This window comes from Daktulosphaira vitifoliae, unplaced genomic scaffold (genome assembly GCF_025091365.1).
Source record: "Daktulosphaira vitifoliae isolate Bord-2020 unplaced genomic scaffold, ASM2509136v1 Scaffold_86, whole genome shotgun sequence".
Taxonomy (NCBI): Eukaryota; Metazoa; Arthropoda; class Insecta; order Hemiptera; family Phylloxeridae; genus Daktulosphaira; species Daktulosphaira vitifoliae.
The window spans coordinates 5,594-30,981 of NW_026099655.1; the positions used below are offsets into that span (position 1 = coordinate 5,594).

A 25,388-nucleotide genomic window follows, 5' to 3' on the forward strand; every position below is an offset into this window, starting at 1 on the left:
TTTTATGGAATTTTATCGTCCAATAATTAACATATAAATTTAGATAGCGCTTTTACCAAATTTATTATTAAGATACAAATGACGTTTATCTTTTTACAATTTTTATAAAGAGACGTTCAAAAATAAACTAACGGTTTTTATAAAGTGCAATCTTTACAAATGATCATTTGTCTTAAGCAAGTGTTCTCTTTTTTTGTTAATTCAGTACTTAGGAATTATTTAAAAGAATTTTACTACAATATTTACACATTTTATGGTAACTGTTTTTTTTAATATATGGAACTTAGAATGATATAAACAGAATAACGAGCTTTTAACTACATTGAGTTTTTAAAATATTTTTGAAAACATTAATAGAATTTCGAAAGATGATTTGGAGAGATCATTTTCTGCACCGAAAAAGTTCATTAATCAATAAACAGAAAATGTCAAGTGACAAGCAATTTATCTTGGACTTGTTAATAAAAAAATTTAATAGTTACATTGGTTTTGCTTTGATGGTACGAGGAAAATGTAGTTCGCTATAATAGTTAAATCGAAGTATCAAGGACACAATTGTTATAAAGCCGACAGTAATTTTTTTTGAATAGGTTTTAGAAAATGAATTGTAAATGTTACAAATTGATTTGTAAATTAATGATCTTTTTGTAATAAAAATTGAACGTTTAATGGATTCAACATGGAAATGCTTGATATATCTGTGTAATATTTGTATATTATGCTATTTAAACGTTGGATTCGTCGCACTTGTAAACATTAATACGCATTTTTTAGACATTTGAAGCAGTTGGAGAGTTACTGGTGCTGCTCGTTCCACTAAGGTGCATGTCTTGCTGGTGCTGTTGAGCCACCGGTAACAATCCTTCACGTTGTCGTTTTTTCTGTTTCATTCTTCTGTTCTGAAACCATATTTTTACTTGAGTCTCATTGAGTTGGAGTGCTGACGCAATCTCGATCCGTCTTGCTCGCGTCAGGTAACGGTTAAAATGGAACTCTTTTTCTAATTCCGTTAGCTGTTTGTTGGTGAAATTCGTACGGCCCGTGTTGTTCATCAGTAGCAGCGCCGCGTTTCCGTTCATCACTTGTGATCTGGTCACCGGCGATTGGTTCAACATCAGCTGTTGTCCGCTTCTATTGTCGGAAATATGACCTTGGCCAAGCATAAGTCCGGCCGCCGTACTCCCAAACGTCGCATTAGCAGTTTGGTTGTAATCGGTTTTCAGTGCTAAAAGATAAAAGTCAATCATAAGTTTTTTTTTTTTATTTCAAATAAAACTTAATTTATCTGACAACATTTTATGATTATCATTCATACATTTCCTATGTACACGTTAATACAATAACTGCCATAATATATGTGTTTATTTTTTATTTCGCTGAAAAAAATTATCAAACATTTTTCCATACCTCAATATGGAATTTTAACGCGCATGTTAATTTTACACGCCCATAATGTAATTTAGACTTAAAGTAACAAACATTCGTATACAAATATAACATTTTTATCACTCATTGTCAATATTTTCCTAACATTGTACTCATTAAAATCTTCTAGTAGACGTATGTGAAAATTCGAACATTTTTTTTAAAAGTATAGCTCATTTTATTTTGTCCTAAGATGTTTATGAAAAATCTAAGTAATATATTAGATTTTTTTTGCAGCAGCAGCAGCCCTAAAAGAATTGTTTTAACGTTTCCCTTTGGTTTTACTTTGCAATGACCGAAAAACTTTAAATGTGTTTTCACGTTTAAAGTTTATTTATTTTGGCGGTAAACAAACTAAGTGACCGATGAGTAAACTTTTGTAAATTGTTGTAACACATAGACATTAAAGAATATGAGTTGCTTTTAACTAACAAAAAATATGTATTTGTATTTATGTAATTGCAGTTTAATATCTTGAAGTACAAATATTTCAAGAAAAATTATAGCTCGTAAGTTATAATTTATTTATTAGGAAACAAAGTAAGACAGAAAAAAAACAATCAATCAGATTATTGTATTTCAACGAATTGAAATGTTTCCTAGAAATTCAATGTCTATTTCTCATATAATAGGGAAAGCCTGAACAAAGAGGGTAGGTTTAGTTTAAAAGCAAAAGTGAGTATGAAGTGTTATTGACAAACATTTTTTAATAAATAATAATATAGTAAAATTATCTCGAATTTTAAATTCTGCTGTTGGAGTTAATTTTATATTTATCTGTAATTAGTTAAAGGAACTTTTTTTAAAAATTATAAATGATTCACTTTGTCTAAATACCCCTATAAAGTAAATAAATATTATTCTAGAAGTAAAAACCTTTAAATATTAATATTTTATAGTGATTTATTTTTATTAAGATAAAATTTACTTGCATAAGAATCCCACTGGCACATTTTCAATTAATAATTGTTACTTGGTTATTATTTTAGTTAACAATGTAAAACATCGAAAATGATTTTGATTGTAAAATAAATTTGAAAATATATCTAACTAAAAATTCTTTAATCAATTTCAATAATAGATACTTTCATAACGGTTTCATCTTATAAAACAATATTAACCCGGTAAATTCTAACTATTTACTTAGCAAAACTCTTATGCCAGAACTGATTTTCGCTAAATATTTTCAATTATAATTACAGTAGGTTAATTACATAAATATCATTTAATATATAAATTTAAAGTTGTATAATTACTTTTATATACGCAAAATATAATGCTATCAATTGTTTTAAAAAGCATAAGTATCTTTTTTTTACTGCAATGCTCATAATTCAAGTATTTGCACATATATTTTTAAAGGTTCAAAGAATACCTTGTATGCTTTACATTTATTTTTAAAAACCAATAGTCTAAATACAAAATGTTAAGTTGCATATTAATACACCTATTGAGTTTGCAATGCTATTTTGCATACTTTGTTTTTTTTGTGTTATACCGTACTATATTAAATTACCAAGAAAATCAGATCATGTATAATTTTTTTTTTTACAATTGTCACAAAAAAAAATTTATTAGCATCTCCTTCTATGCTAGTTAAAATGTATTGCTAATTAAGTAAATGAAAATACAACGTGTATAATACAAGTGCTAAGAATATAATAACAAATGTTCTTTCTGTATACACCGAGTTCATATTTAGTTACTTCAGTGTTCATTCTAAAAACTTTGAATTTTCTAACAGTACAAAATAGTTTTACATTGAGATTTAAATTCATTTGAGAAACATTCTCCAGTTTAATGTCATTTTTTGTGATCCGTCATTAAAAATCTTTAATATTTTTATCATCATCATTTTTATTTAGAAACTTAAAAAGCTATAGAAATGTACAAAACATAAAAATACCATAAAAATTATCAAATTATAAGAAACTATAAAAGTGTATAAAATGCAAGAAGCCATAAAAGTGTACAAAATCAAAAAGCCATAGAAATGCAAAGATTTTAATGAAACCATAGAAATGCTAAAATTTTAAAGAAGCCATAAAAGTGTACAAAATACAAGAAACCATAGAAATTATTAAAATACAAGAAGCCATAAAAATGCTAAGATTTTAATGAAACCATAGAAATGCAAAGATTTTAATGAAACCATAGAAATGCTAAAATTTTAAAGAAGCCATAAAAGTGTACAAAATACAAGAAGCCATAGAAATTATTAAAATACAAGAAGCCATAAAAATGCTAAGATTTTAATGAAACCATAGAAATGCTAAAATTTTAAAGAAGCCATAAAAGTGTACAAAATACAAGGAGCCATAGAAATTATCGAATTCGAAGAAGCCATAGAAATGCAAAGATTTTAATGAAACCATAGAAATGCTAAAATTTTAAAGAAGCAATAAAAATGGTCAAACTATTAGAAGTCATGAAAATGTTATAATTATAAAGAAAACATAGATTATCTCAACATTTTTTATGAGATTATTGTTCAGTAAAATTAAAAAAAGTGTTTCTAGACATGCTTTTCTAAATTTTGTACATAATTTTTTTCTTGAGACTCATAGTTATATTGTAAATTATAAAGTTGCGTATGAATACTTATAATACCTCGTGGTTTATAAACCAAAACTAAGACAATTGAAGGTGTATGTGGTTTTAATATTACTAAATGTTTACATCATGTTCATGAAAATCGAATAGGATATCAATAATTATCTGCCTACTACAATTGAGAATTGCTCTTAATACTTATTAGAACTTTTTTTTATATCTTTTTAAACATTTTGTATTAAATTTTATGATAAAAGTACGGTTTTTTGTTTAGTATTTAACTAAAGATGTGAAAATATTCATAAAATAATTCATATTTAATTTTCTTTGTTGCATATTTTTGGATTTTTGGTTCATATTATTGGTTTATAAGTGCTAAAAACTAAGTGATTTCGTGGCTCATGTGGTATCAAATGTAAATTTGTGATATACTGTTTTGATTATCACGGCCAACACATCTGAGACGAAAGGGTGCACTTGTATTTGTTTTGACTATTTATTAGTACACGATGTATATCATAAACGCGTAATCTGACAACAGCCATGTACGTTAAAGATTGTATACATACAGGTCACTGTAAGTATCGATTTGAAAAATAAATCGTGTTTTATAAGCCCACAGACGATCAAAATATTAAGAGCATCAATGTCGGATTAGTGTATAGAAACGCCGGACTCATTAGAATACTGGAAACATCTAGGAGCCATAAATGGAAAAAATAAAATGGTCAAACCTGTCAAATACTACACGGTTTTTTCATTATTCAAACGACAGTTCAGTAGTACCTTTAGGGTGATGTTCAAATTACGTTGGTCCGATTTTATATTATTCAGAATCTGAGAAAACAAAATGTATTCATAATTTTTCTTTATAAATAGGTAAAATTATAATTTTATATTATCATGGATTTCAAAGCGATTACATTAAATTTACCAGCAAACAGTGGAATTTTACACTTTGTGCGTCTAAATATATTTTTTAAGTACACCTCAAAGTGGCGTGTCCGATAACTACGTTTATGTATCAGCAGTTCTCTCGGGGGAATTGTACTCCCACAGCACTGACACCCTCAGTTGATACGTGTATAACAAATAAAAGTCAAAAGAAAATGTACATTGTGCTTAGGGGATGGTTGTCCTTTAATATACCTTGTTTGTGATTGATGACTGGGTGGACATAAATCGAAACAAGCGTTCTAGACTAACGTTAGATCTTCTGGAAATTTTATTTTATTTACGATTTTTAAATCTATACATTTTATTAAAACTTAGCATTTAATTTTTTCTTAATTAAAAATAACAATTTTTTTTAGATTTCAAATTCAAAACGCTTATATTTCATGCTGGAAAAGCTAATGTAATTGCGAAAAATAAAAATTTATAACAAATAGAAAACATACAAGCTATTAAGCAATAAACTTATTTGACTGTTGGTTTTTTTTATATAAATTATTAAACAGATATAAAAATATATTTCATTCGAAAATTAAGGAATTAATACATACAATCGAAACAAAACATAAAACGATTTCATTTTAATGAAACAAAAAGTTTAGTGATGACATATGAAACATTTTACTTGGTTACACGAAAAATAACTTAAAAACTACATAGCCAAGACAATGATTATTACAATGTAATTTTTTTTATGACGGCAGAAATATTTTCAAGTTAATATCAAACTTCAAAGCACTCACACGTACAACGAGTAAAATTAACCAGCTAAACACAAAACAATTTCAGTACAGAAAAATCTAAGCAATATTCACTATCGAAATTGTTTTTTAATGAAGTAAAATTGCATTATGTTTGAACTTAATTTTATTAAAAACGTAAAATGTATGAACAACTTTTATACCCCAAAGGAACATTTACCAAATGACGTTTGGTGTAAAAATGTTAGACGACAATAACCTGAACAAATTTTAGGATAAAGACTGACGTTGCCCTTAAATGAAACGAACGTGTCTTATAAACACGGGCGTTAATAACGTCGAATTAAAGTTAAGTTGACACGCGATACATCACAACCCTTTAGAAAAAATAGGATATATGTGTGTGTTTGCGTGGCATCTCACACTTGTGCCGCGCGCCCGTTAAATAATCAACCGAAACCCTTTCTCTCGACGCCCACTTGATCTCTTTCTCTCGTTTTTGTTAATATCGCCGGCCCGCGTTTTGAAACGACCTATTCTCCAAATCGTGCGCAATGATCCCTCCGAATAGCCGTTCATCACGAACTTACAACATTAACAGACACGGCGACAACAGATATCGTGTATGATAATAGTAATCGGTTCATATTACACTGTGCTGACTAACGATATTTGTCAATTGTAGAGTGTATTTAACACTCGGTGCTAGGCGATGGTTCAGGAAAACAAAGTCGATTGAAATGTATTTGTTTAATCTGAGCCTACGGATGTCGTATGGGCCGCGTCATATTTCACTGTAATAATTTAAACCTAAAAGTTGCACTACTGACGGCGTTATTAGTTTTAAATAAGAAAAAAATACTTATTTTTTGTAAACGGACTTCGGTGCGCCAATCGGAAACCGATCACGGTCATCATATTTAAAAACGCGTTCGGATTACAATAGTGTTTGAGAAATTGTGTTTTGCAAGGTCACCGTTCCAACGACCACCCGGTACATGAAACACGTCCAACAGGTGACTCTAAATACGGACTTTTATTTATGAGCGCCGTGTAATGTTTTGACAGGCGATATTTTGTTCGTCTTATGTGTGCGCGCGGGGGACTTGTGGCCAATGCATTTTTCGACCGGGTCCCCCCGAGGGAATCGATCGCGGCATTTTCAGAATGCGTGTCCTGTTGAATGCATTGTTTGTGGACTGACTTGGTCCGTCTGACTGTCTACATATTCCCCGAAAATTCCATTAGAGCCGACCGCTAGAAAATATCCAATCGTGTCGTGACAAATGAACAGACGGTTATCAAGTGCAAAGTGTTTTGTACTTGTCATTGAACACCATTTACGAGGTGTTGTGTACAGTGAACCATTTAAATACTGTCCCACACTTACGTAGGCTTGCTGTGTTGTCCTGCGCTCACAAGATTAAAGATATATTTTTTTAATAGAAACCCATAGTTCTCTACGGCGTTTAGAAAATTTTGATTAATTTTATTAATCGACCACAAAAAAGAAAAGCAGAGACGGCCTTCTCCGAATACAAAAACGCCCGTTGTTGATAAACATCTCAAATACGATCATATTTCATTGGTATGAATTATTCAAGCCACTTAATAATATTAACTTGTACGTTGTTATAACAACTTAGTTAGCAAATTTCGGCATGGAATAATGCAAATATGATAATTGCAAATTACATTACAAAATCGACATCTATTATAATACGAATATCATAACGCTTGAATTAAGCAATCAAACACACGAGTACTGAATAGTATTTGAGGCCAAATGTCAAGTAAATATTACACAGATCGAACCGATTAGAAGTATGAAGGTGGGTGCGCGGATGTTTTGAGCTTGAGTGTTGGTTTGCCTTGGGTTACGTTGATTGACAGGAGATAAAGCTAATATTTAAAATAATGTGGTCTCGTTTAGCCATTTAANGGGAGATAAAGCTAATTTTTAAAATAATGTGGTCTCGTTTAGCCATTTAAAATTATTCCCATGCATGAAATATGACGACTTAAGTAGTGTTTTGATAAACAATTGTTTTTGTTATGCGCTCAATGAATTAACAATTATTTAATAATTATAAATCATCGGCACTAATTACTTATTTCTTATATTTTTTACGAGTAACAACGAAAATAATAGGTGTATAATGAATTGTGTACAAAATAAAACACTTTTTTTTTATCCAATATTACTTTTTACAAATGAGACAGACAATTAACTATTAATCGATTAAAAACAAAATTTCAAAACATGTGTGATGTACTTATTCGTCAAGAAAATTTAGCAACATTGTGTTATTACTTTTTGTTGAATATTATCAATGTTTTTTTTTATTATAAACGCACGAGAAAACTTATTATTAAAGAGATCGCTAATCAGTTTCGCGTAGATATATTTTTCAAACGGCAGTCACACACATTTTAATAAATTGACTACTGGAAAAATATTGGAAATCTAATACGACTGGCATCGGTCCAATACGAATGTGCTCGGTGTTCATTATTGTAATTCGGTTGGGTGTCCACTGAGAACCGAATTAATCTGAATAACCGTCGGGTATTATACGGTGAAACGTGGCGCCTGTAATTGACGACGACAGTGGAAAAGTACATGGCACTGCGCCGTTAATATGACGTGTACGTTGTTCAGATATCTTGCCAGCTTCCCTCGGCGTCCGGTTTTCAAGTCGCTCGTAAGTTCTCCATTGGCCTTATCTAGGACTGCGTCCACCGTCCGGTATGACGTACAACACACACTCACTTTATACATTCCCGCGGTCGTGGTGAACTCTCATGACATGATATGTTAAAATGCCCGTGTTTTCATATATGAATATGTTTTTTACATTATTTCAGTGTTATCATTTTTCTCCCGCGTGCGTCCGGGACAAGTTTAACATTATAATGCGCGCGTCAAACGTTGGTACGGCTCGAGAACCAGTTTGCCGTCGTCATCATATTTGGATTGGACTGTCGAACGCAGCACTTAGTCCGACAACGACACATTCACCAACACACAGTGTACGGTGTACACACACCGAGACGACATCATATCGCTGTTATTTACACGGCCATTGGGGTAGCCGCTCCGATCATCTGTTACGGTCGGACGCTAATGTCGATGATAATGTTGTTTTGCTGGTAGCCACCGCGCCATGGCCCGTAAGCGTATCAGACAGTCCACGTACACAACACGCAATTTGGCGAGTCACCGATGGCTCTCGGATGGCGTCCCAGATGAAAAAATATGCGCACAATTTTACACACGAGCTAACTGGTTTCAAGAAAATAAAAATAAAAAAAACATTTAATAAAATTAATAACCTAAGAAAGTCTAGTGTTGTCATATAATCATCCGTGATTAATTTACACGGAGTATCACTTAATGTCGTTCATATTATAATATTATTTATTACGTGGTCGCCGGTCTGTCGGTTACACCTACTCGTTTTATGCGGTTACAGTTGAAGTAAAAATTGTATTTGATTTGAAATCGATACTTTAAAAGGCTCACCGCACAGTAAACAATTAATCTGAGTATTTTCTTATCCAAGTAAAATTACAACACAAATAATATTTATAACCGTCAATAGCGTTTACATCACCGCTGTAGTTGTTATTCTCAGTGTTGTCACGAAAACATCTAAGAAAAAATCGTTTTTTCCACCTCGATAATGTATATAGAATCCAAAAAGTGGCGATCGAAATAAATTAAACTCGAAGAAGGTTATCGATATTATCGTATATGATATTTGAAAAATATTCACTCGAGTGCAGACTAAAACACTACTTATAGTTTATTTATTCCATACAGTAGCCACTGCATATGTGTAGCGTGAAAATTGTGCAAGTGATTTTTAATTAAACTCAAAAAAATGGTACGTGATAAATTATTATAATTTTTTTAACACAAAATTTAACTGCTCGATCATAAGCAACCACTTTGGGCTAATGTTTTTGTGTTGTTATTTTGCCGAAATTAATAAACGTTTAAATGTTAAGCGCTTTCGCTGTTACACAATTCTGACACGAAGTACATACGAAATTCAAACGGTACGCGTGTCAAACGTTAAAGTGCACAACTCAGTCACTTTACGTAGTGGTCATGTAATTAGAATTGAATCTCATTGATGACGAGACAAACCAGTTTAGCACTAGAGATGCAAAAATGATACACGTCAATGTACCATTAGTATTGGCAGATGTCGCTAATTTCGATGTTAAAATTAAGAGGTGTTGCCACACAACGCGCCATGTGTGACTGTCGTAACGGCCATTTATTCCACAACACCTGTTAGTTTTAACAGTCAAATGTGTACTAGCAATTATTTACAATTTAATTATTCTTTTTAATTGGCTGTATATATCAATCTGGTACACTTTGAGGTCATTATATAAAAATCAATAAAATGTACGCAGGTAAATAGTTATGTTATGTGTAAACCATAAAAGCTTTTACGATCGTACTTTTACAACGGCAGTCTTATTTCCGGTCGGGCGATTTGCATTCACGTGCTGATCCAAACGGTTTTATTCTTCATATTTTGTTTGAATAACAAAAAAAAAAAGGTTCAGGCGACTTTTTTTTTTTTTTACTGTTTAGTTAGAGCACTACTACTTTTTGGTGGATTCGTTTTAATTTAATAAAAATTCGTGCGACACTGGTTCGCGTGACTTTGCGCGGTCTATACGCTACCGAGTACCGCGTGTGTATTTGAACACAACAATAATGTTGCGCTTGTGACGCAGAGGAGTTGTGGCAGTGAAATGTTCTAAAATTAAAGTGTACACACACATAGACTTTTACATACTTGCGGTGCGCACCTGACAGCCCTGACCACCGGCACCGCCGTCTACCGCCTGTCAGATGGACCGAACCGATAAGCAAAGTCGGGGTGCGCTTACGCACACAACGCGAGGCCACCCGACTAATGTTCGAAGCGAGTCCGCTTGTCTGTCGATTTCGTAATAAAAATAAACTCACGTGGAAAAATATGTAAAACAACCGCAGTGGCGTCCTTACGGTTTGTTGTATGTAACACAATCGACCGACTCGGGTAAATGACAAGTGGAGATTTTTCCGCGGCCAATGAATTATCGACCGCCAAAGTCGGTCAGTCATTTGCGAGGATTCCTTTCTGCAACACAACACTTTGCGCGGTCGTTTACATAACAATAACGTGTCAGCCGAACAAACGCTGCTGTTCGGCTAAAAGCACTTGGCCGTCGGGTCGTCGCGCTGATCCCGACTGCGTTTTTCACAGTGTCTTGTTTGTGGGCTATGCAAGTCGTCCACAGTCAATTTGGTTAATGGCATTTGGTAAAAGTCGAGGGTCTCACTTTCCGGGGTGTCGACTCGAGTTTCCAGCAGCCGCCCCTCTCCTCCCCGTAATCGCCGTGTCGTTAGTGCCGTCTGTTTAAACATGCGCGTGTATAATGCGAGCCTACCGGTTCAGTTGGGGTCAAAAGCAAAATCATAATAGAGGAAAAAAAAATACTTTGACGTCGTTCAAACGGTGCGCTTTCACTAGAACAATAACGGCATAAATATTATGCCAGTGGAGTAAAAAAATCGATTAAAACGTCTAAATTGTCGCACAATCGGCGTAATTGGATTTAATGTACAGAATAAACGTTAACCGATTAACTCGTATAAAACCGTCCGTGTACACAAAAAACGGCTTCCACGGGCACACTTAGTACGAGTACGCGCCTTCGATGAATTTTTCCAGTGTCTCGGCTACGTTACCGATATGTTTCAAATTTGAGCCGTACACGCACTCGCAACAGGTTGTCATACTTTTATTGATGTCAAACTATGCGGGTGGTCGTATTATGAGATTCGCGATTAAAATACTCAGATTAGCCAAATAAAAATATCATGTCAGTATGACATAATGTACATCGTCGTATTGGGTGAATAGGTCACTTGCACAATGTGCGCCTTCTATTCAATTGTGTTTATCAATGCGGAACGTCATTCAATATTATTTGACGATTTCAAACGAATTTTGAAAATATTTCATTATTTTTCGGTTACTCGTAGTGTGTCAAAGTGCTTTTGTTTAAGTATACAGCTTTGCTTTTTTTCGTCGTGTAATAAAACATCAGTTTTGGTAAGAGTATAGGACGTTTTGATCCAATCGAAAACGTGAATTCTGGTCCGATGAAATAAAATGGAATTCTCAACAAAAAGGGTCCGTATTTAAAAAAATAATAATTACGCGTCCGACCATTATCCGAAAATGACGTTTATAAGAACCCGGGCGTAATTTAAAACTAAAAAGTGCGGTGTTCAAATATAATAAACAAGCGGTATTTGCGTGCACTCGTTTCGTTTTTTCCTACGGTTATCCTAATACTCAAAAAAGGCACTATCCCCCCGAGTGGCTGATTCTAATTAAAACATATATAATTATCAACGGTAGAGTAATAATGCTGTTTCTTTGTACACACGACTCGGCCGTTAAAAAAAATCCGGCAATTTTTTTCTCTTAGTCTTCAAAAAGATTACTCGAATAAGATCAGCCGATGCACTCGCGTTGTCAAACCAATGTTGACTCGATTAATTAGCGGTAAAACGATTGAATCTGTGGACTACTGGCCAATTACAACCAGCGGTATTGATGTCGATACGGTTTGGTGTTGCGGCCACAGTGTAATAAAAAATACGTGTTGTTATCTGCACGTGACGGGACGTCCCCATTGTCATTGCCCAACCGACAACAATGAAACGCGTACAAGCGATTCGGTTTGTTTGGTCAGCAAGGGACGACTGTGTGTGCGTATGTATACGATTACGCCATTTCATTGTGAAAATCGGATCACGTCACTCGGCCGGGAATAAAGTGACATAAACGTACATATTGTATATTCTCGACCACACTCCTTCCTGCGGTGGTCACACCGTTCCCAACCCTCTCGCTTTCTATCCGTGGTGTCTCTCTGTACCGTCGGTAAACAAACGGAACGCGTTTTTATCCGCGACGATGTCCCGTCGCGAAGGAACGGAACGCCGCCGGCTAACGTACCACCACATTCTTGTTGGACCCGTAAAGGTGTACTCGTGTAACAATAATAATGACAAAGACGAAAGAAATATTTTTGGCCAACATCTTCTAAACGATTGCGACCACTCGTCGCACGTGACCCTATTACCTCTATGTTTATTTGCACAAAATATTGATGTGCCCTAAACCCGGTTGTGTAACATGGTACTCCTCTAAACTAGTGACCACCGCATACCTTTTTCGTATATGTTTGTGTTCCCACGGTTCGAGCGTTATAACGTACTGGAAGTCGTTCGAAAGGATTGACCGGAAAAATGGATTTCGAACCGAGAGGGGGAAAATAATTATTGCCGCGCAGGGAGGGCGAGTACGAATGAGATAGGCCGGCAAGAAGATTAAGTACGACGCGCCGTGATGGCAAAAGGGTTTAACAATTGCGCTCAATTACTTTTTAAACGATGGCTTCGCTTATAAGCCATGCGGTCGTTAACAGCCAATTATTGGGATGCGCTTCCGCTGCCGCGTTCCGATCGATTCAATAAAAACGTCGCCTTTCCAGTACTGTTTTCACATAATATGGTACACACACTATTATTTTCTACGGTACTCTGAAAACGACATTAATATTGTCTCGCGCAGTAATGACTGTTCTCTATGGTTTTTGACAAAATAACGTTTGCCGGCCACACTCGTATCGTGTTCGTTGCGCGTTTTCATTAGGAACTTTGCATTTGAATAGTATTAACTGCACGTCATAAGCGAACGACACATCTAATAAACGACACCAATTATTCCAACTTGAGTTTTTTGAATAAGTAATCAGTATTTCGATTGACTTTATTCGTTGGAGCCCATCACGACTTATAACAGAAAATTATTAATGTAACTGCCACCTTTCTTGACCTTAAAAATACTGAATTTTTATGATATATATTATGCAGTTATCCGTGTAATAGAGACTTGATCATTTTTTAAGAATAATCATTTTTCCACTAGAGGCACTACAGTCGTTTCGATATAATTCTATTTAAAATTAATTCATTCGAGCGACTGGACCGTACTGTATATAATTATAACGCCAATAGAGTTTTAAAAAGCTGCCGACTTTTATTTTTAATAGTACAAACAACGTAAGAAATTTAAAAATAAAATAATAAGCTAAATTTTACTGTCATCATTTTTGCACGATATTTCAATTCTAAAAGCCCTTTTAAAATTCTAGTAAAACTCTGTTGATTGGACATTGTTCACATAGTCTCAATTTTCACCAACAAAATACTATGTAAATATAGTGATTATTGTGTTAGCCATTAATATGATCAATTTTTTTACTCGAGTTTTAAATATTAAAATGTAGAAATAACTTTAAGCATCCCAACCAGTTTCTCCATTAGAATTAATGGATTTTTCTTTTTCTTGATAAATGCTATTATTTGGTAATGCTAAATATTCAATTATTCGTGCTTGAAAATACTGTAAACAAGAAATTTAAACTCATGTCTCAACCATTAACTGAAAATCCAATATTTTCACTTGTAATATGTACAACATACTGCGCGATCATTTTTTAGATAATCTTATTATGAAAAAAGTATCTGTTACAAATTTAAATAACTCACCCGCTGGCTTAGGAACGTTTCGTTTGACTTGCATCCATTTGTATGTTGGCACCGCCGTTGGCGCGACAGAACTGTGCTTTTGGTGCTGAAGCTGATTCTGAGATGTACCATTTTGTCCGCACTGCTGTTGCTGTTGTTGGTGTAAGTGTTGTTGATGAACTACATGTTGAGGTTGACTAATCTGGTGCTGTTGGTAGGTTGCCGTGTCCTGATAAGGCGACGAACTGTCTTGGGCACCAAAACAATGGGGAGTAACTTCTTGTTTGATACGGGGACATCGTTCGTCTGTCACCGGCGGTGTTTGCTGTTCGTGGAGGTGATGATGTTGGTGATGGTGAGGGTGATGATGATTCAAGTGCATATTGAAAAAAGCGTTGTCCACCGATGTACCACAATAAGACTCGGTGTCTTCACGGCCGTAACTGGCATACGGTTTGCTTCCATATCCAACTTCGTCAGTACCGTACGCCCCGTAATCGTGACTGTGGTGTCCAATGTTAGCCGTCACGGTACCGCCGCCAACACTACAGTCCAAATTCGTGTAACTCAATCCGTCTGAAGACGTGATGATTACGTCCGCTTCTGTCGCAGCGGCCGTTTGATGGTAACCACCGTCGGTAGGCTGCTGCGTCGGATCGGACCCGTACGCACCACCGGCGGATGCGTCGCTGTAGTAAGTCCTGTAATCTGACGTACCGTTCTTAGGATAATAGCACTCGGCGTACACTGAAGTGTCCAGTGGCGGCCTTCCCAAGCACTGTGGATCGTAATCCAGTCCACCATAATAATCGTCACCCATCGAGTGCGTGTACATGTTGGCGGCACAAGTATTTGAGTTGTGCATTCCCATGTTAGGTGTCTAAAAAATTATTTAAAAACATTAATATCTTCACGGGCACAATTTTCAATAAGAAAAACTAAAAAGTTTGCTCGTAGTTTATAATTGGATTGACGAAAATTTGGATTACCGAACCATATCGTATCACAAACCAATCTACATTGTTTGGAATTTCACTTTTTATATTAAATCACTAGAATTCATTTTATACGATATTAATATTGTAAAAATCCAATCAGATTTCAAACACATACATTAGAATGTTATAATAAACTTGCATAGTAAAAAATAAAATATGTTTGAAATTATTATAAAAGTAAGCCTTCTGTGTTACTTATAAAATAATTATAAAAATACAAGTGACTATACAACAAAACATTTTAGTCAATAATCATAAAAATGACTAATCGGCGTGACCCACCGAAATATTCAAATCGCCTCAAGTACCTAAAAATGTAATATTGTTTATTTTTACAGTTGCAAGCATCATAAATGTACTTTAAACAGCTAAATTGATGATTTAATTAAAATAACACTTAATTTTGAAAATTTGTATAACTTAGAAGTACAAATGAGTTTTGCATGTAATGGAAAATTTTTGAGAGATAAATATTTAAAAATGGCATTCCTTGTCTATTGCAAAGTATATTTTTTGACAAAAAAATACACCAAAGTATCTTCAGGAAATTAGACAATAATTTAGAACAAACATTTTTATTGAGAAATAAATATATTTTCAAAAAAACATGTCATGTGAGTTTGCTTTTGTATGCTTTTTACTATTAAGATTATATTTTTAACACAAAAAACCATCTTAAGATTGTTAAAAATTTAGTAATATTATAGCTGTTCATAAACTAATTTCTACGTATATAATTACATATAACTTTTAATATTATAACCGGAGAATATTTATTGACGTGACGTCATTGGCATTTATGTTTTAGTATTTTTACTATGCTGATATTCAATAAATTTATGACTTAAAAACTATGTCAGTTTCTAAAAATTATCATTTTAAATTATGTAGCTTATTCTATATTTAAATGCTAATAATTCAACATATGACATAATAACAAAAAAATGATTTTAGTGGTATTCAAAAATTGTTAAATTTGCTACTAAATTCTTTTATTAAAAACAAAAATAAAATTGAGTTGATAATCAGACTTTTAAATTAAATTTAAAAAAATATATTATCTAATAAGAGTTATGTAACAATTGAAAACACTTAAGCATTATATTTAAAAAGAACATTTACTACAATAACTTAACACTTGGCAGAAATTTTACTTGATATATTGAGAGTAATTGGTAAAAAGCAAAATAATTCTTATTTATTATTTTAATAATTATTAATTCATTAGAAAAAGTCGAATCCTTCATTTGCCCCAACCGTCGGGCTCGATGATGTTTTTAATGGAGTAAATTGACGTATCTTAGCTTAATTTAGGTAATGATTAAATGAACTATCTATGTACTAAGCAATTAAAAATGAGTAACTACTTGCTCCTTTAGGAAATGTTCGATGTATTATTCAATATTTATTTGGTTTACCGTGTAATTTAAAACAATTTGAGTGTAAACATATTTTAAAGGGTAATCCCATTAGGTATTGTACTGGATGATTATTATATTAACTTTTTTTTCTAACTGAGCTATTTCAACTAGTTTTTAGCAAATCATTAAATAGTATGCTTATATACAATTTTTTTATGTAGAAATTTCATATACAAATAACATACAAAAAACTATTGTCCCTACTTCATTTTTATTCAAAAGTTTCCCTATCATCTAATTTAAATAATATTTAAAATTACAAACAATATTTATTCGTAATGCATTTCTTTAGTTATCGCAATAAAAAAGTAGTATTGATTGACGCTCAAGTTAAAACCTTACGCCGTAAAACGACAATATTGTATTGTTAAAAAAAAATATATGTGCGATTTAAATAAACATATATGTTCATTTAAATTAAATTTTATTTTATCATTTTTTGGTCAAATTATTTTAAAATAATTCCAAAAAAGATTCGCAAATATTACTACATTTTTAACATTCAAGATGATCACATCGGCTGACATAAAACTATTTTTATAAAATATTTTTACCGTTTCAACATTTAATTCAGTCAGTTGAAATGGACTATCTTCTTATGCCAATAGGCTAACCCGTTTTTAAAAAAAAGGCGTAAAAGACTGTAGGATAACCTGATTGGTCTTTTACAAATATATCTGGTTTCCTATTAGATATTGTCATTATTAAAAACACACTGCACACTAATTAGGATGCAAGGTGACTGAATAATATCGACTATAATTGTACAGTGGTGTAAATTTCTACGTCTTTGAGAGAATAAAAAAAAAAAAATGTATTATGCATTAAAAAAACTGAACTGTATATAATATCATTCATTTCAGTTGAATTTTTAGTGAAAAAAAGAAGACACTCGCACTACAATTTCACGCAAATAGTTATTTTATTTAATGTTGTATTACGTAAGAGATTATTTACAATTCTGCATAACCACCAAAGTAATAAATTAAAACCAACAATGGTTGACAATATTATTAATTGTATTTAATTTGAAACTTCATCAGAGGATTTTTAAATAAAAAAAAAAATGAAATTGATTATAATAAATTATTAATTAATCAAAACTCTCTTCAAATTTGAAAATTCGGAGTTAGAAAATCAGAGCTTAACAATATCATTGTGATTGTTATCATTTTTACAATGAAAAAACATTGCGGTGTATAAAAACTTGCCTTCTGAAATACTTTTTACGAATTATTTATTTATATATTCCTTGCATGTCACTACTTTGTAAACTATTACTAAAAAGTCAGCTCAAACTTCCAAGAAATGTTATTACAATCTACAGACGATGGTAAATTTTCAGAGTACAAAGTAGACAAAAACACGATTCGTACAACAAAACTATAAATAAATACTTCAGAATTATGTAACGATTAAATAAATCACGACATCGATGAATAATAATCTTTTAGTACTAGATTAAGTACAAGAACAAAAAAAAAATGTATCATTAGAAACTAAAACCAAATGTTTGTATGGTCTCACGATACTGGTAATAATATTAATGAATAAAAAAGTATTCAATTAATATCAGAAAACATTTTTCGCGATAAAATTGATATTTCATTGCATTTTTAAATTGACACACTTAACAAAATGGCTGTGTTAAGCATATCTGAATAGTGATACAACAACTATAAACTACTTGTATGTTGTTTAAAAACTTTTAAATAACGACAGAAAAACAATAATTTACTGGTATCTGCATTGAACTATTTATATTGAAAAAAAAAAATTGAACAGTCATTTTTTAATTTTAGCGATTGACAGATTTCTGAAATAGTCCGTTCAATTAACCATTAAAATTTTCTGTGATCTTTTTTAGGAGTCTCGTGATCTTGTAAATTCATGTCCGATGTTATTGTTTAGTAATATTATGTGTCCAGATTGACATACAAGAGCACAACGAGTGTCATTGACGACGACTAAGTGATGTTACAATGTTACTTTGTGAAATCGTTAGCACATGGTGTTTTCAAAGCCATTAAAATAACTTTTTTAATAAAAAAAACTTTTGTTTGCGCGGAGGGTAGTAATTTTTATTAAAAATATTCGAATTAAAAAAAAACTTGTAAGTTTTACAATAATATTTACTAACACTAATTGAAACAACTACAAAAACAAAGTCTTAACTTCAAATTAAGAATTTTTTCCACATTCAAAGTAATATCTTTTAATCATTTTCATTTATTTTTTATGATTAAATAATGAAATATTCATTTACATTTTTAACTTAAAATTGTTTTTAGAATTTGAAATTTGACCCTTGTTATAATCACTTAGACAATTTTTATTTTTTAACAAGGAATTTTACACTTGAACACTTGTTTTGAATAAGAAATTTACTACTTAATAGTAGATAAATCTTAAATTATATTAAAAATGATAACTTCCAATAGTAATGATCACGATGTATAATTAATAAAACTGTTTTTTCTTAATAAATTATACATTAACTATTATAATATAATTTATATAAAAACAAACTATAGCAAATTTTGATATAAATTTAATGTCAACATTTTAACGTGATTTCTAAAAAATTTTTATAAAAAATCCGATAAAAATACAACACATTTTACAAACATTCCAAATAGGGTCTTTTTCTAATAAATAATTCATTCAATTATCTTAAATAAAATATAATATTGTGTTATATTACTGTATATAAACTATATATTATTATTTTTGTTATAAAAAACTTTCGGTTACTTTCAAATTTTATTAAACTCTATTGTTAGAATTACATTGTAAAACTCTATCAAAAACTAATTTTATAAAGCAGTATTTAATAATCAAATCAATGGCACTAATTATCTATAAATGTTTTAAACAAATCTTAGTTACAAGCATTCAAGTCTTCTAAGATTTACGTTTTTTTCTTAAATGTGTTAATTATTTGATATTTGTAGTTATTTTTTTTTTCACATTTAAGTTAAGCAACCGGCGATATAATTAAAAAAGTAAACTCTAGTTAAATAAAGTTAAATGGTATTTTTTTTAAGTGCCTTTTATTGTATTTCGCTAGTATGAAAGAATTGTTAAAAATCGTATCTCACCTGGTAGATAATCGGCCTGTTCATCGATATCATCACTTTATCCAATAGTAATAGCGGCGCATTCCACCGCGAACGATATATCTGAACTTAATGACAAATAATATTATAGATTTTTTTTTTTTTAATGTTTCACCATTAAAATATACAATGCAGTTGATTAAAAAAACAGTTTGATTCACTCGCAAAGTTCGTGTAAATGTATCCGATCGACAGAACGACCGACGGGCGAACTAACACGGAGCTGGTGCCAACTGGTTGCATCCGTTGCGACTAGTGGACGCGTGGCCGTCGCTTGCTACGTGGACGCGGCTTCGGCGGCGGAGGAGGAGTCTGCGCGGACGGATGGGTGGCGAAACGCCCGGCCAATGGGTGGACACCGGTCCATGGTGCACAGCATCAGCAGGCGTCCGGGTGGCACAGGAGGGTTTCGCGATGATCGATTACCCCGGGACGTGGCGAGAACCAATCACAGACGCAGCATTTGCACGCGGGCCACGTCCATGATGTGTTTACAGCCCCATTCACGTTGTCAATGACCCACTTTGGTCTATTGTGTTTACCGCGGGAAAGCCGCTGCCGCACCAGTGCCATTTCCACGACGCGTGTTTGTGTACAGCTACCCTTAACAACACAATAGGCCTGATGTATAGGTCGGATTTACAAGGAGACCTATCGGCTGCGCGTTCAATGGCTTTTACGTATAGAGCCTCCCTCGAGAGAGTGTGAATTTCCAAAAATTATTTCATGTTTTTATCGCCATAACAATGCAAACCGACTTTGTAACGGTCCGATCGCGCACAACACTATTGTGGATATTTAATGCTGAAGTTTGCAGCCTGCCGATTGACTAATTCAATACATCACATTTTTTTTTTCTTGAACCAATTTGTGCGTCAATAACTATGCAAAATCTAACGACTTTGTTCGTCTTTTGTGTAATGCGAAAAATTTAACAATAAACAGTCTAGACGGAGTCTTATATTTTCAAATAGTTTGAATTTATAAGTAATATACATGTTTTCCGTAAAATTTTCGTAAAGTAAAAGAATTGCAGCCAAAAAGGATTATTATGATTAGAGTTGTTTGATTGGGGCCCTAATTCCCTTACAGATAAATCGCATTTAAATGTGGATGAAGACGACGTAATATGGTGGAAAATCTGTCAACTAGCACTGCCATCCAGACTAATAAAAAAAATAGTATAGGGTTACAGTCCCTATAGACAAATGTTCAAACTATACCCATGTCTTCAAGTGCTAATTGTGAATGAAACCTGAATTTTCAGGCCACTTATTATACATAATTTATGTTGTAAAACTATTTGATGTTAATTGAAAATCCAGTGAATATACCTTAATATAAATTAAGTGATGATATAACATACATAATGATTCACTGTAGTAAACAACCGGCCAAAAATAACTTAGAACCACTTATGATCACTCAGATTATACGAATATATAAATAGTTCTCTAAACATTCCAAGATCTAATTATTATAAATTTTTTTTAAGTAAAAAAAATAATTGAAAATTGACTTAGAATGAAGCATAATAATGTGAAACGTAGAAAAATTATTCAAACCAACTGAGAACCTTTTTTAGTTTCGATGCGAAGCTAAGAAGGTTTGGTTTTTTTTCATTGAATAATTTTTGTTGTACAAAAATAATAATTCATTATGATCAACAACATACATAATTAACTAATTGACTTGTAATTAAAAAAAAAAGCTGATAATGCAATTTTCTAATACATTAAAGATATTATATCTGAAAAAGAAGCGTCTAAAGAAGTTCCTACATTTTCTAATACTAAATGTAAACTAGAAGAATACGGTAAATCTTTGAAAAAAGCGTTAGTGCTCTCTCAAACATTTTATTTAACTCAATTATTTTCGAGCTGTTCAAAGTCAAATAAACGTTATACAAGTCATTCAAAAGATCAAAAGTCGTCGAACAAACGATCAGTTGGAGGTGAATTATTCGTTTCATAAACTGATAATGATTATAACGGCGACGACGGATATGAGAGCGATAGACTACAAAACGACTCTTTTCCTAATACTGTCAAACTATGGAGACGAGTCTATTAATATTTGTATTAGCTGCAATTTTTCCCTCTCAAATAACATAATATTACAACAATACACACAAAATGTTATAATATTAGTCTATTGATATTTGTATTATTTTCTCTCTGAAATAACATAATATTACAACAATACACACAAAATGTTATAATATTAGTCTATTGATATTTGTATTATTTTCTCTCTGAGATAACATAAAATAATAAATTATTACAACTATATGTATTTATGAAATGCTTTAATATTACATTAAATTTAAGTTATAAAAATGGTTATTTATTGTAAATTAGTTTGGCAGTCTACATAGTTACAGTATCTCTACCATTTTATTAAATGTTGTATTATTAATGACGAGAAAATCCTCATAACGTTCCAATTTTATATTAACGTCGCAATAATGGCGACTCTCTCTATCGTTAAACGTATCGTTCCTCCGAAAAAAATGAACTACTGTATCGACCATGTAAATATTAGATCATCAATGCACTGTATGAAATTGCTGATGAGTTTGGTAACCACAATGAACCAGAAGTAAAACATTATTTGAATGACGTGCACTGCCATAGCTAATGATAACTATGAAAGTAGAAGGGAAGAACAAATAAACTTTTCTTCTAAGTAAAAAATTTCAGTGAATTTAGTGCGACGATTTTGCTGCGGATGTAGACGGCGATATCGGTTGCAATTTTGAAGAGAGTAAAGATGAAAACTAGAATGAATGACGCTCGTTTTTCTTTTATTAATAAATCGTATATCAAGTTTTTTGTTAAGCTGCATTATACTTTATTTGTAGATAATTTCATTTTCAATATTTTTCTTTTTTTGTGTGAGTGTTTTTTTTATTATAGATTCTTTATAACGCATGCATTTTTTCATGTACTGTTTAAAAAATTATTAAGAAGTTAAATAATTCTTCGAGGAAACATAAAAAAGCATACATTCTTTTAACAAAACCAAATTCTTGTAAGTCATAATTCGAAAATACCTTTAAATAAATGTTTTGTGAAAAATGTAAATCGACTTTTTTTACCTATCCAAATATATTAGTTTTTAGAACGTTATATTAAGAAATATCATTAGAACATCGAGTCCATTACGTTTACATGTTAATTTTCATGGTACACCCTTTTTCTCATTATTTCAATCTAAATTAACAGTTTCATCGCTTAAGTAATCGTGTCGTGTTAATTAAACGAAAACACCCCTTTTAACATTAGAGTATATATATATATATATATATATTTATATAATCGGGTATAATTAAGAGAAACACCGATGATCGCCTAAGGGGTCTACCGACTGTCATAAATTATAGTAAGCCCGCAGTTAGTCTTGACAAATTGGCTTGTCTTTCTTCGTACGGGACAATCATAGATGACGTCTGTGCCGGTTTGAAACTTTTTCAAGTTAAACTTCGAATACAGTTTACAGAGAATTCTACCAATTGGTTGAAATTAAAAGTCTTCTGATTCAATTTGTTCTAAAAGTTGAATTCAAAAGTTTTACAGTTAAACACTTGGGACTTCACGGATTGGAAAAAGATTTGTAAATGTATTTTTAAAAAAACGAAATAATGTTTGTGCCGTTTTGAACTCTGGAAGTACATAATAATACACAGATATTCACTCGTGTGTTTTATGAGTTTTATATGAAGTAATTATGAAAAAAACGTAATACTTTGTGATTTGAAAAAATTTAACTTGGCGTCGAGTACACTATTCGGTTAAATCAGTACGATTTAACCTTGAAAATTATTGAGATATTTGCGTGTACTTATAAAAAACCATTCAAACTATTACTACTGCGCGTGTGTTGTATAGTTGGACGTCTCGGTGCATAATATAATCACATAAAATACAAGCAAATGTTTCAATAACAAGATAATTTCCAGAACTTAAACGGCTGATTGATTATGTCATTATTATTAAACAAACGCCATCGGTTACACGAGTACCGTTAGTTCGTGTTGTACTATCCATGTTATTGCTACGACAATCCTTTTTGTATGCATTGCAAGAAAACCATATTTTATCACTCTTGGGAATTTTTCGGTCGTGATGTTTAGTATGACCAGCAATTTTTGTCGGTTATCCCCAAGGAATTCGTCCCACAACCTGGCGATTCCAATAAGTATTTGTAATTCGATACGGTCCAGTCTCTGAGCCTACACGTATGCAAAGGGGAAAACAACCAATTGATATAAGCTTTCCCGCGGGACAAATATTTTTTCCGACAATATGTTTACATTGTTAATACACTGGGGTAAAAAACGAAAGATTGTCGTCTGGACCACACGCATTTGTCGACTTCTTAAGGTATCCAACTATAACTAGTGTAAAATAAAACAAAAATTAATTTTGAAAACATTTTGACTCTCTCGTCATCGTTCTTTGTTTGCTTATTTTGGAATGATATTCTGCAAGGATTAAATTTGTTCAACAAATTCGGTTTCGTTTAAATTTTGCATTCCGCCAAATACAAGACGTTAAAAAACAATCTGGTCCTATTGAACTTAATGCTATTAAAGTGTCGAAAATTCAACGATAGCCGACGGATCGAAATGATATTATAAAGTTATAAATCAAACATATAATATTACTCAAACAGACGTCATTCTCTGGAGGCATACCGTGTAACAATGCAATCTGTTATGTGCGTTTGCATGGGATGTGACGTTATTGAAGAAGAATCCCGTCAATAATGTGTCAAAGGTGTACGTGTGTGCCATTAGAACAGATAACAATACTCTTTTCCGCCGCTGCCGGTTAACTTGACAGCGACCACTCACGCGTACATCTCGACTGCAGGTAACTATCCGGTTCCTACACATTATACAATTTACTTGGATATCTGTATTTAACATCTAATTCACACACTCATTGGGAGATCCAACATGTCCAGTACACCCTGGGGGTCTTAGATTTTGCGTAAACATATCACAGTATGTGCTCGTTAAGAATTGACGTGTAATTTTTATTAGTTTCGACGGATTTCATAGAACGCCAAGGTTTTTTTTCACACTAATTAGACTATCCTGAATTTCTGAGTGTTAATATGTTAACACAATACAAAGATCAATCACTAGCTGATCACTAGAAATATTTTAACATTGAAGTTTCTATCCAATTTTTGGTAAAAAAATTAACCATTAAACTATACACGATTTAAGCGAAATATTGATAGAACTTTATATTTATAAGTATATTATATTCCTTAAAAATAAGTGTCTCTCAAAATGTCGGGTACAAAAAAAGGCCATACTTTGGCAAAATATTAAAAATAAAATTACCTTTTCCGTCTAATAGAATAATAATTAATGTTTTACCCTACACCTGCCCAAAAAAAGAAATAGTGTATTATAAATTATATATGTTACACATAAATGGTTAAAAATTGTAATGTTTTACTGTAACTTAAAATGATCGTTGTCCAAAAAAATATAACTACACACATTTTTAGCGGCTTCGTAGTGTCACCAGCATCTGTGATTATTATTAAATTGCCAGCTGAAGTGGTTATGTGTACAC

General features: G+C 32.2%; 1 protein-coding gene across 2 annotated transcripts; it reads right to left on the reverse strand.

The window, feature by feature from the left end:
• Positions 1-25,388, reverse strand: LOC126909043 (homeotic protein labial-like). 2 transcript variants are annotated; one of them, XM_050691402.1, is made up of 3 exons: positions 25,313-25,388; positions 14,275-15,133; positions 1-1,225 (listed from the first exon to the last, which is right to left on the reverse strand). In XM_050691402.1, the coding sequence occupies exons 2-3, from the start codon at positions 15,122-15,124 to the stop codon at positions 771-773; spliced, it is 1,305 nt and encodes a 434-aa protein (XP_050547359.1). In that variant the 5' UTR covers positions 15,125-15,133; positions 25,313-25,388; the 3' UTR covers positions 1-770. The 2 variants fall into 2 exon arrangements, with proteins under 2 accessions (XP_050547359.1, XP_050547358.1); XM_050691401.1 differs by lacking the exon at positions 25,313-25,388 and adding an exon at positions 19,774-20,053.

Coding starts and splice junctions, on each gene's coding strand:
- LOC126909043 (XM_050691401.1), bottom strand. CDS start 19,806: ATGATATCGATGAACAGGCCGATTATCTACCAG. Junction 15,134..19,773: donor ACAGGCCGATTATCTACCAG/GTGAGATACGAT, acceptor ATAATTTTTTAG/ACACCTAACATGGGAATGCA. Junction 1,226..14,274: donor AAACGTTCCTAAGCCAGCGG/GTGAGTTATTTA, acceptor TTTATCTTTTAG/CACTGAAAACCGATTACAAC.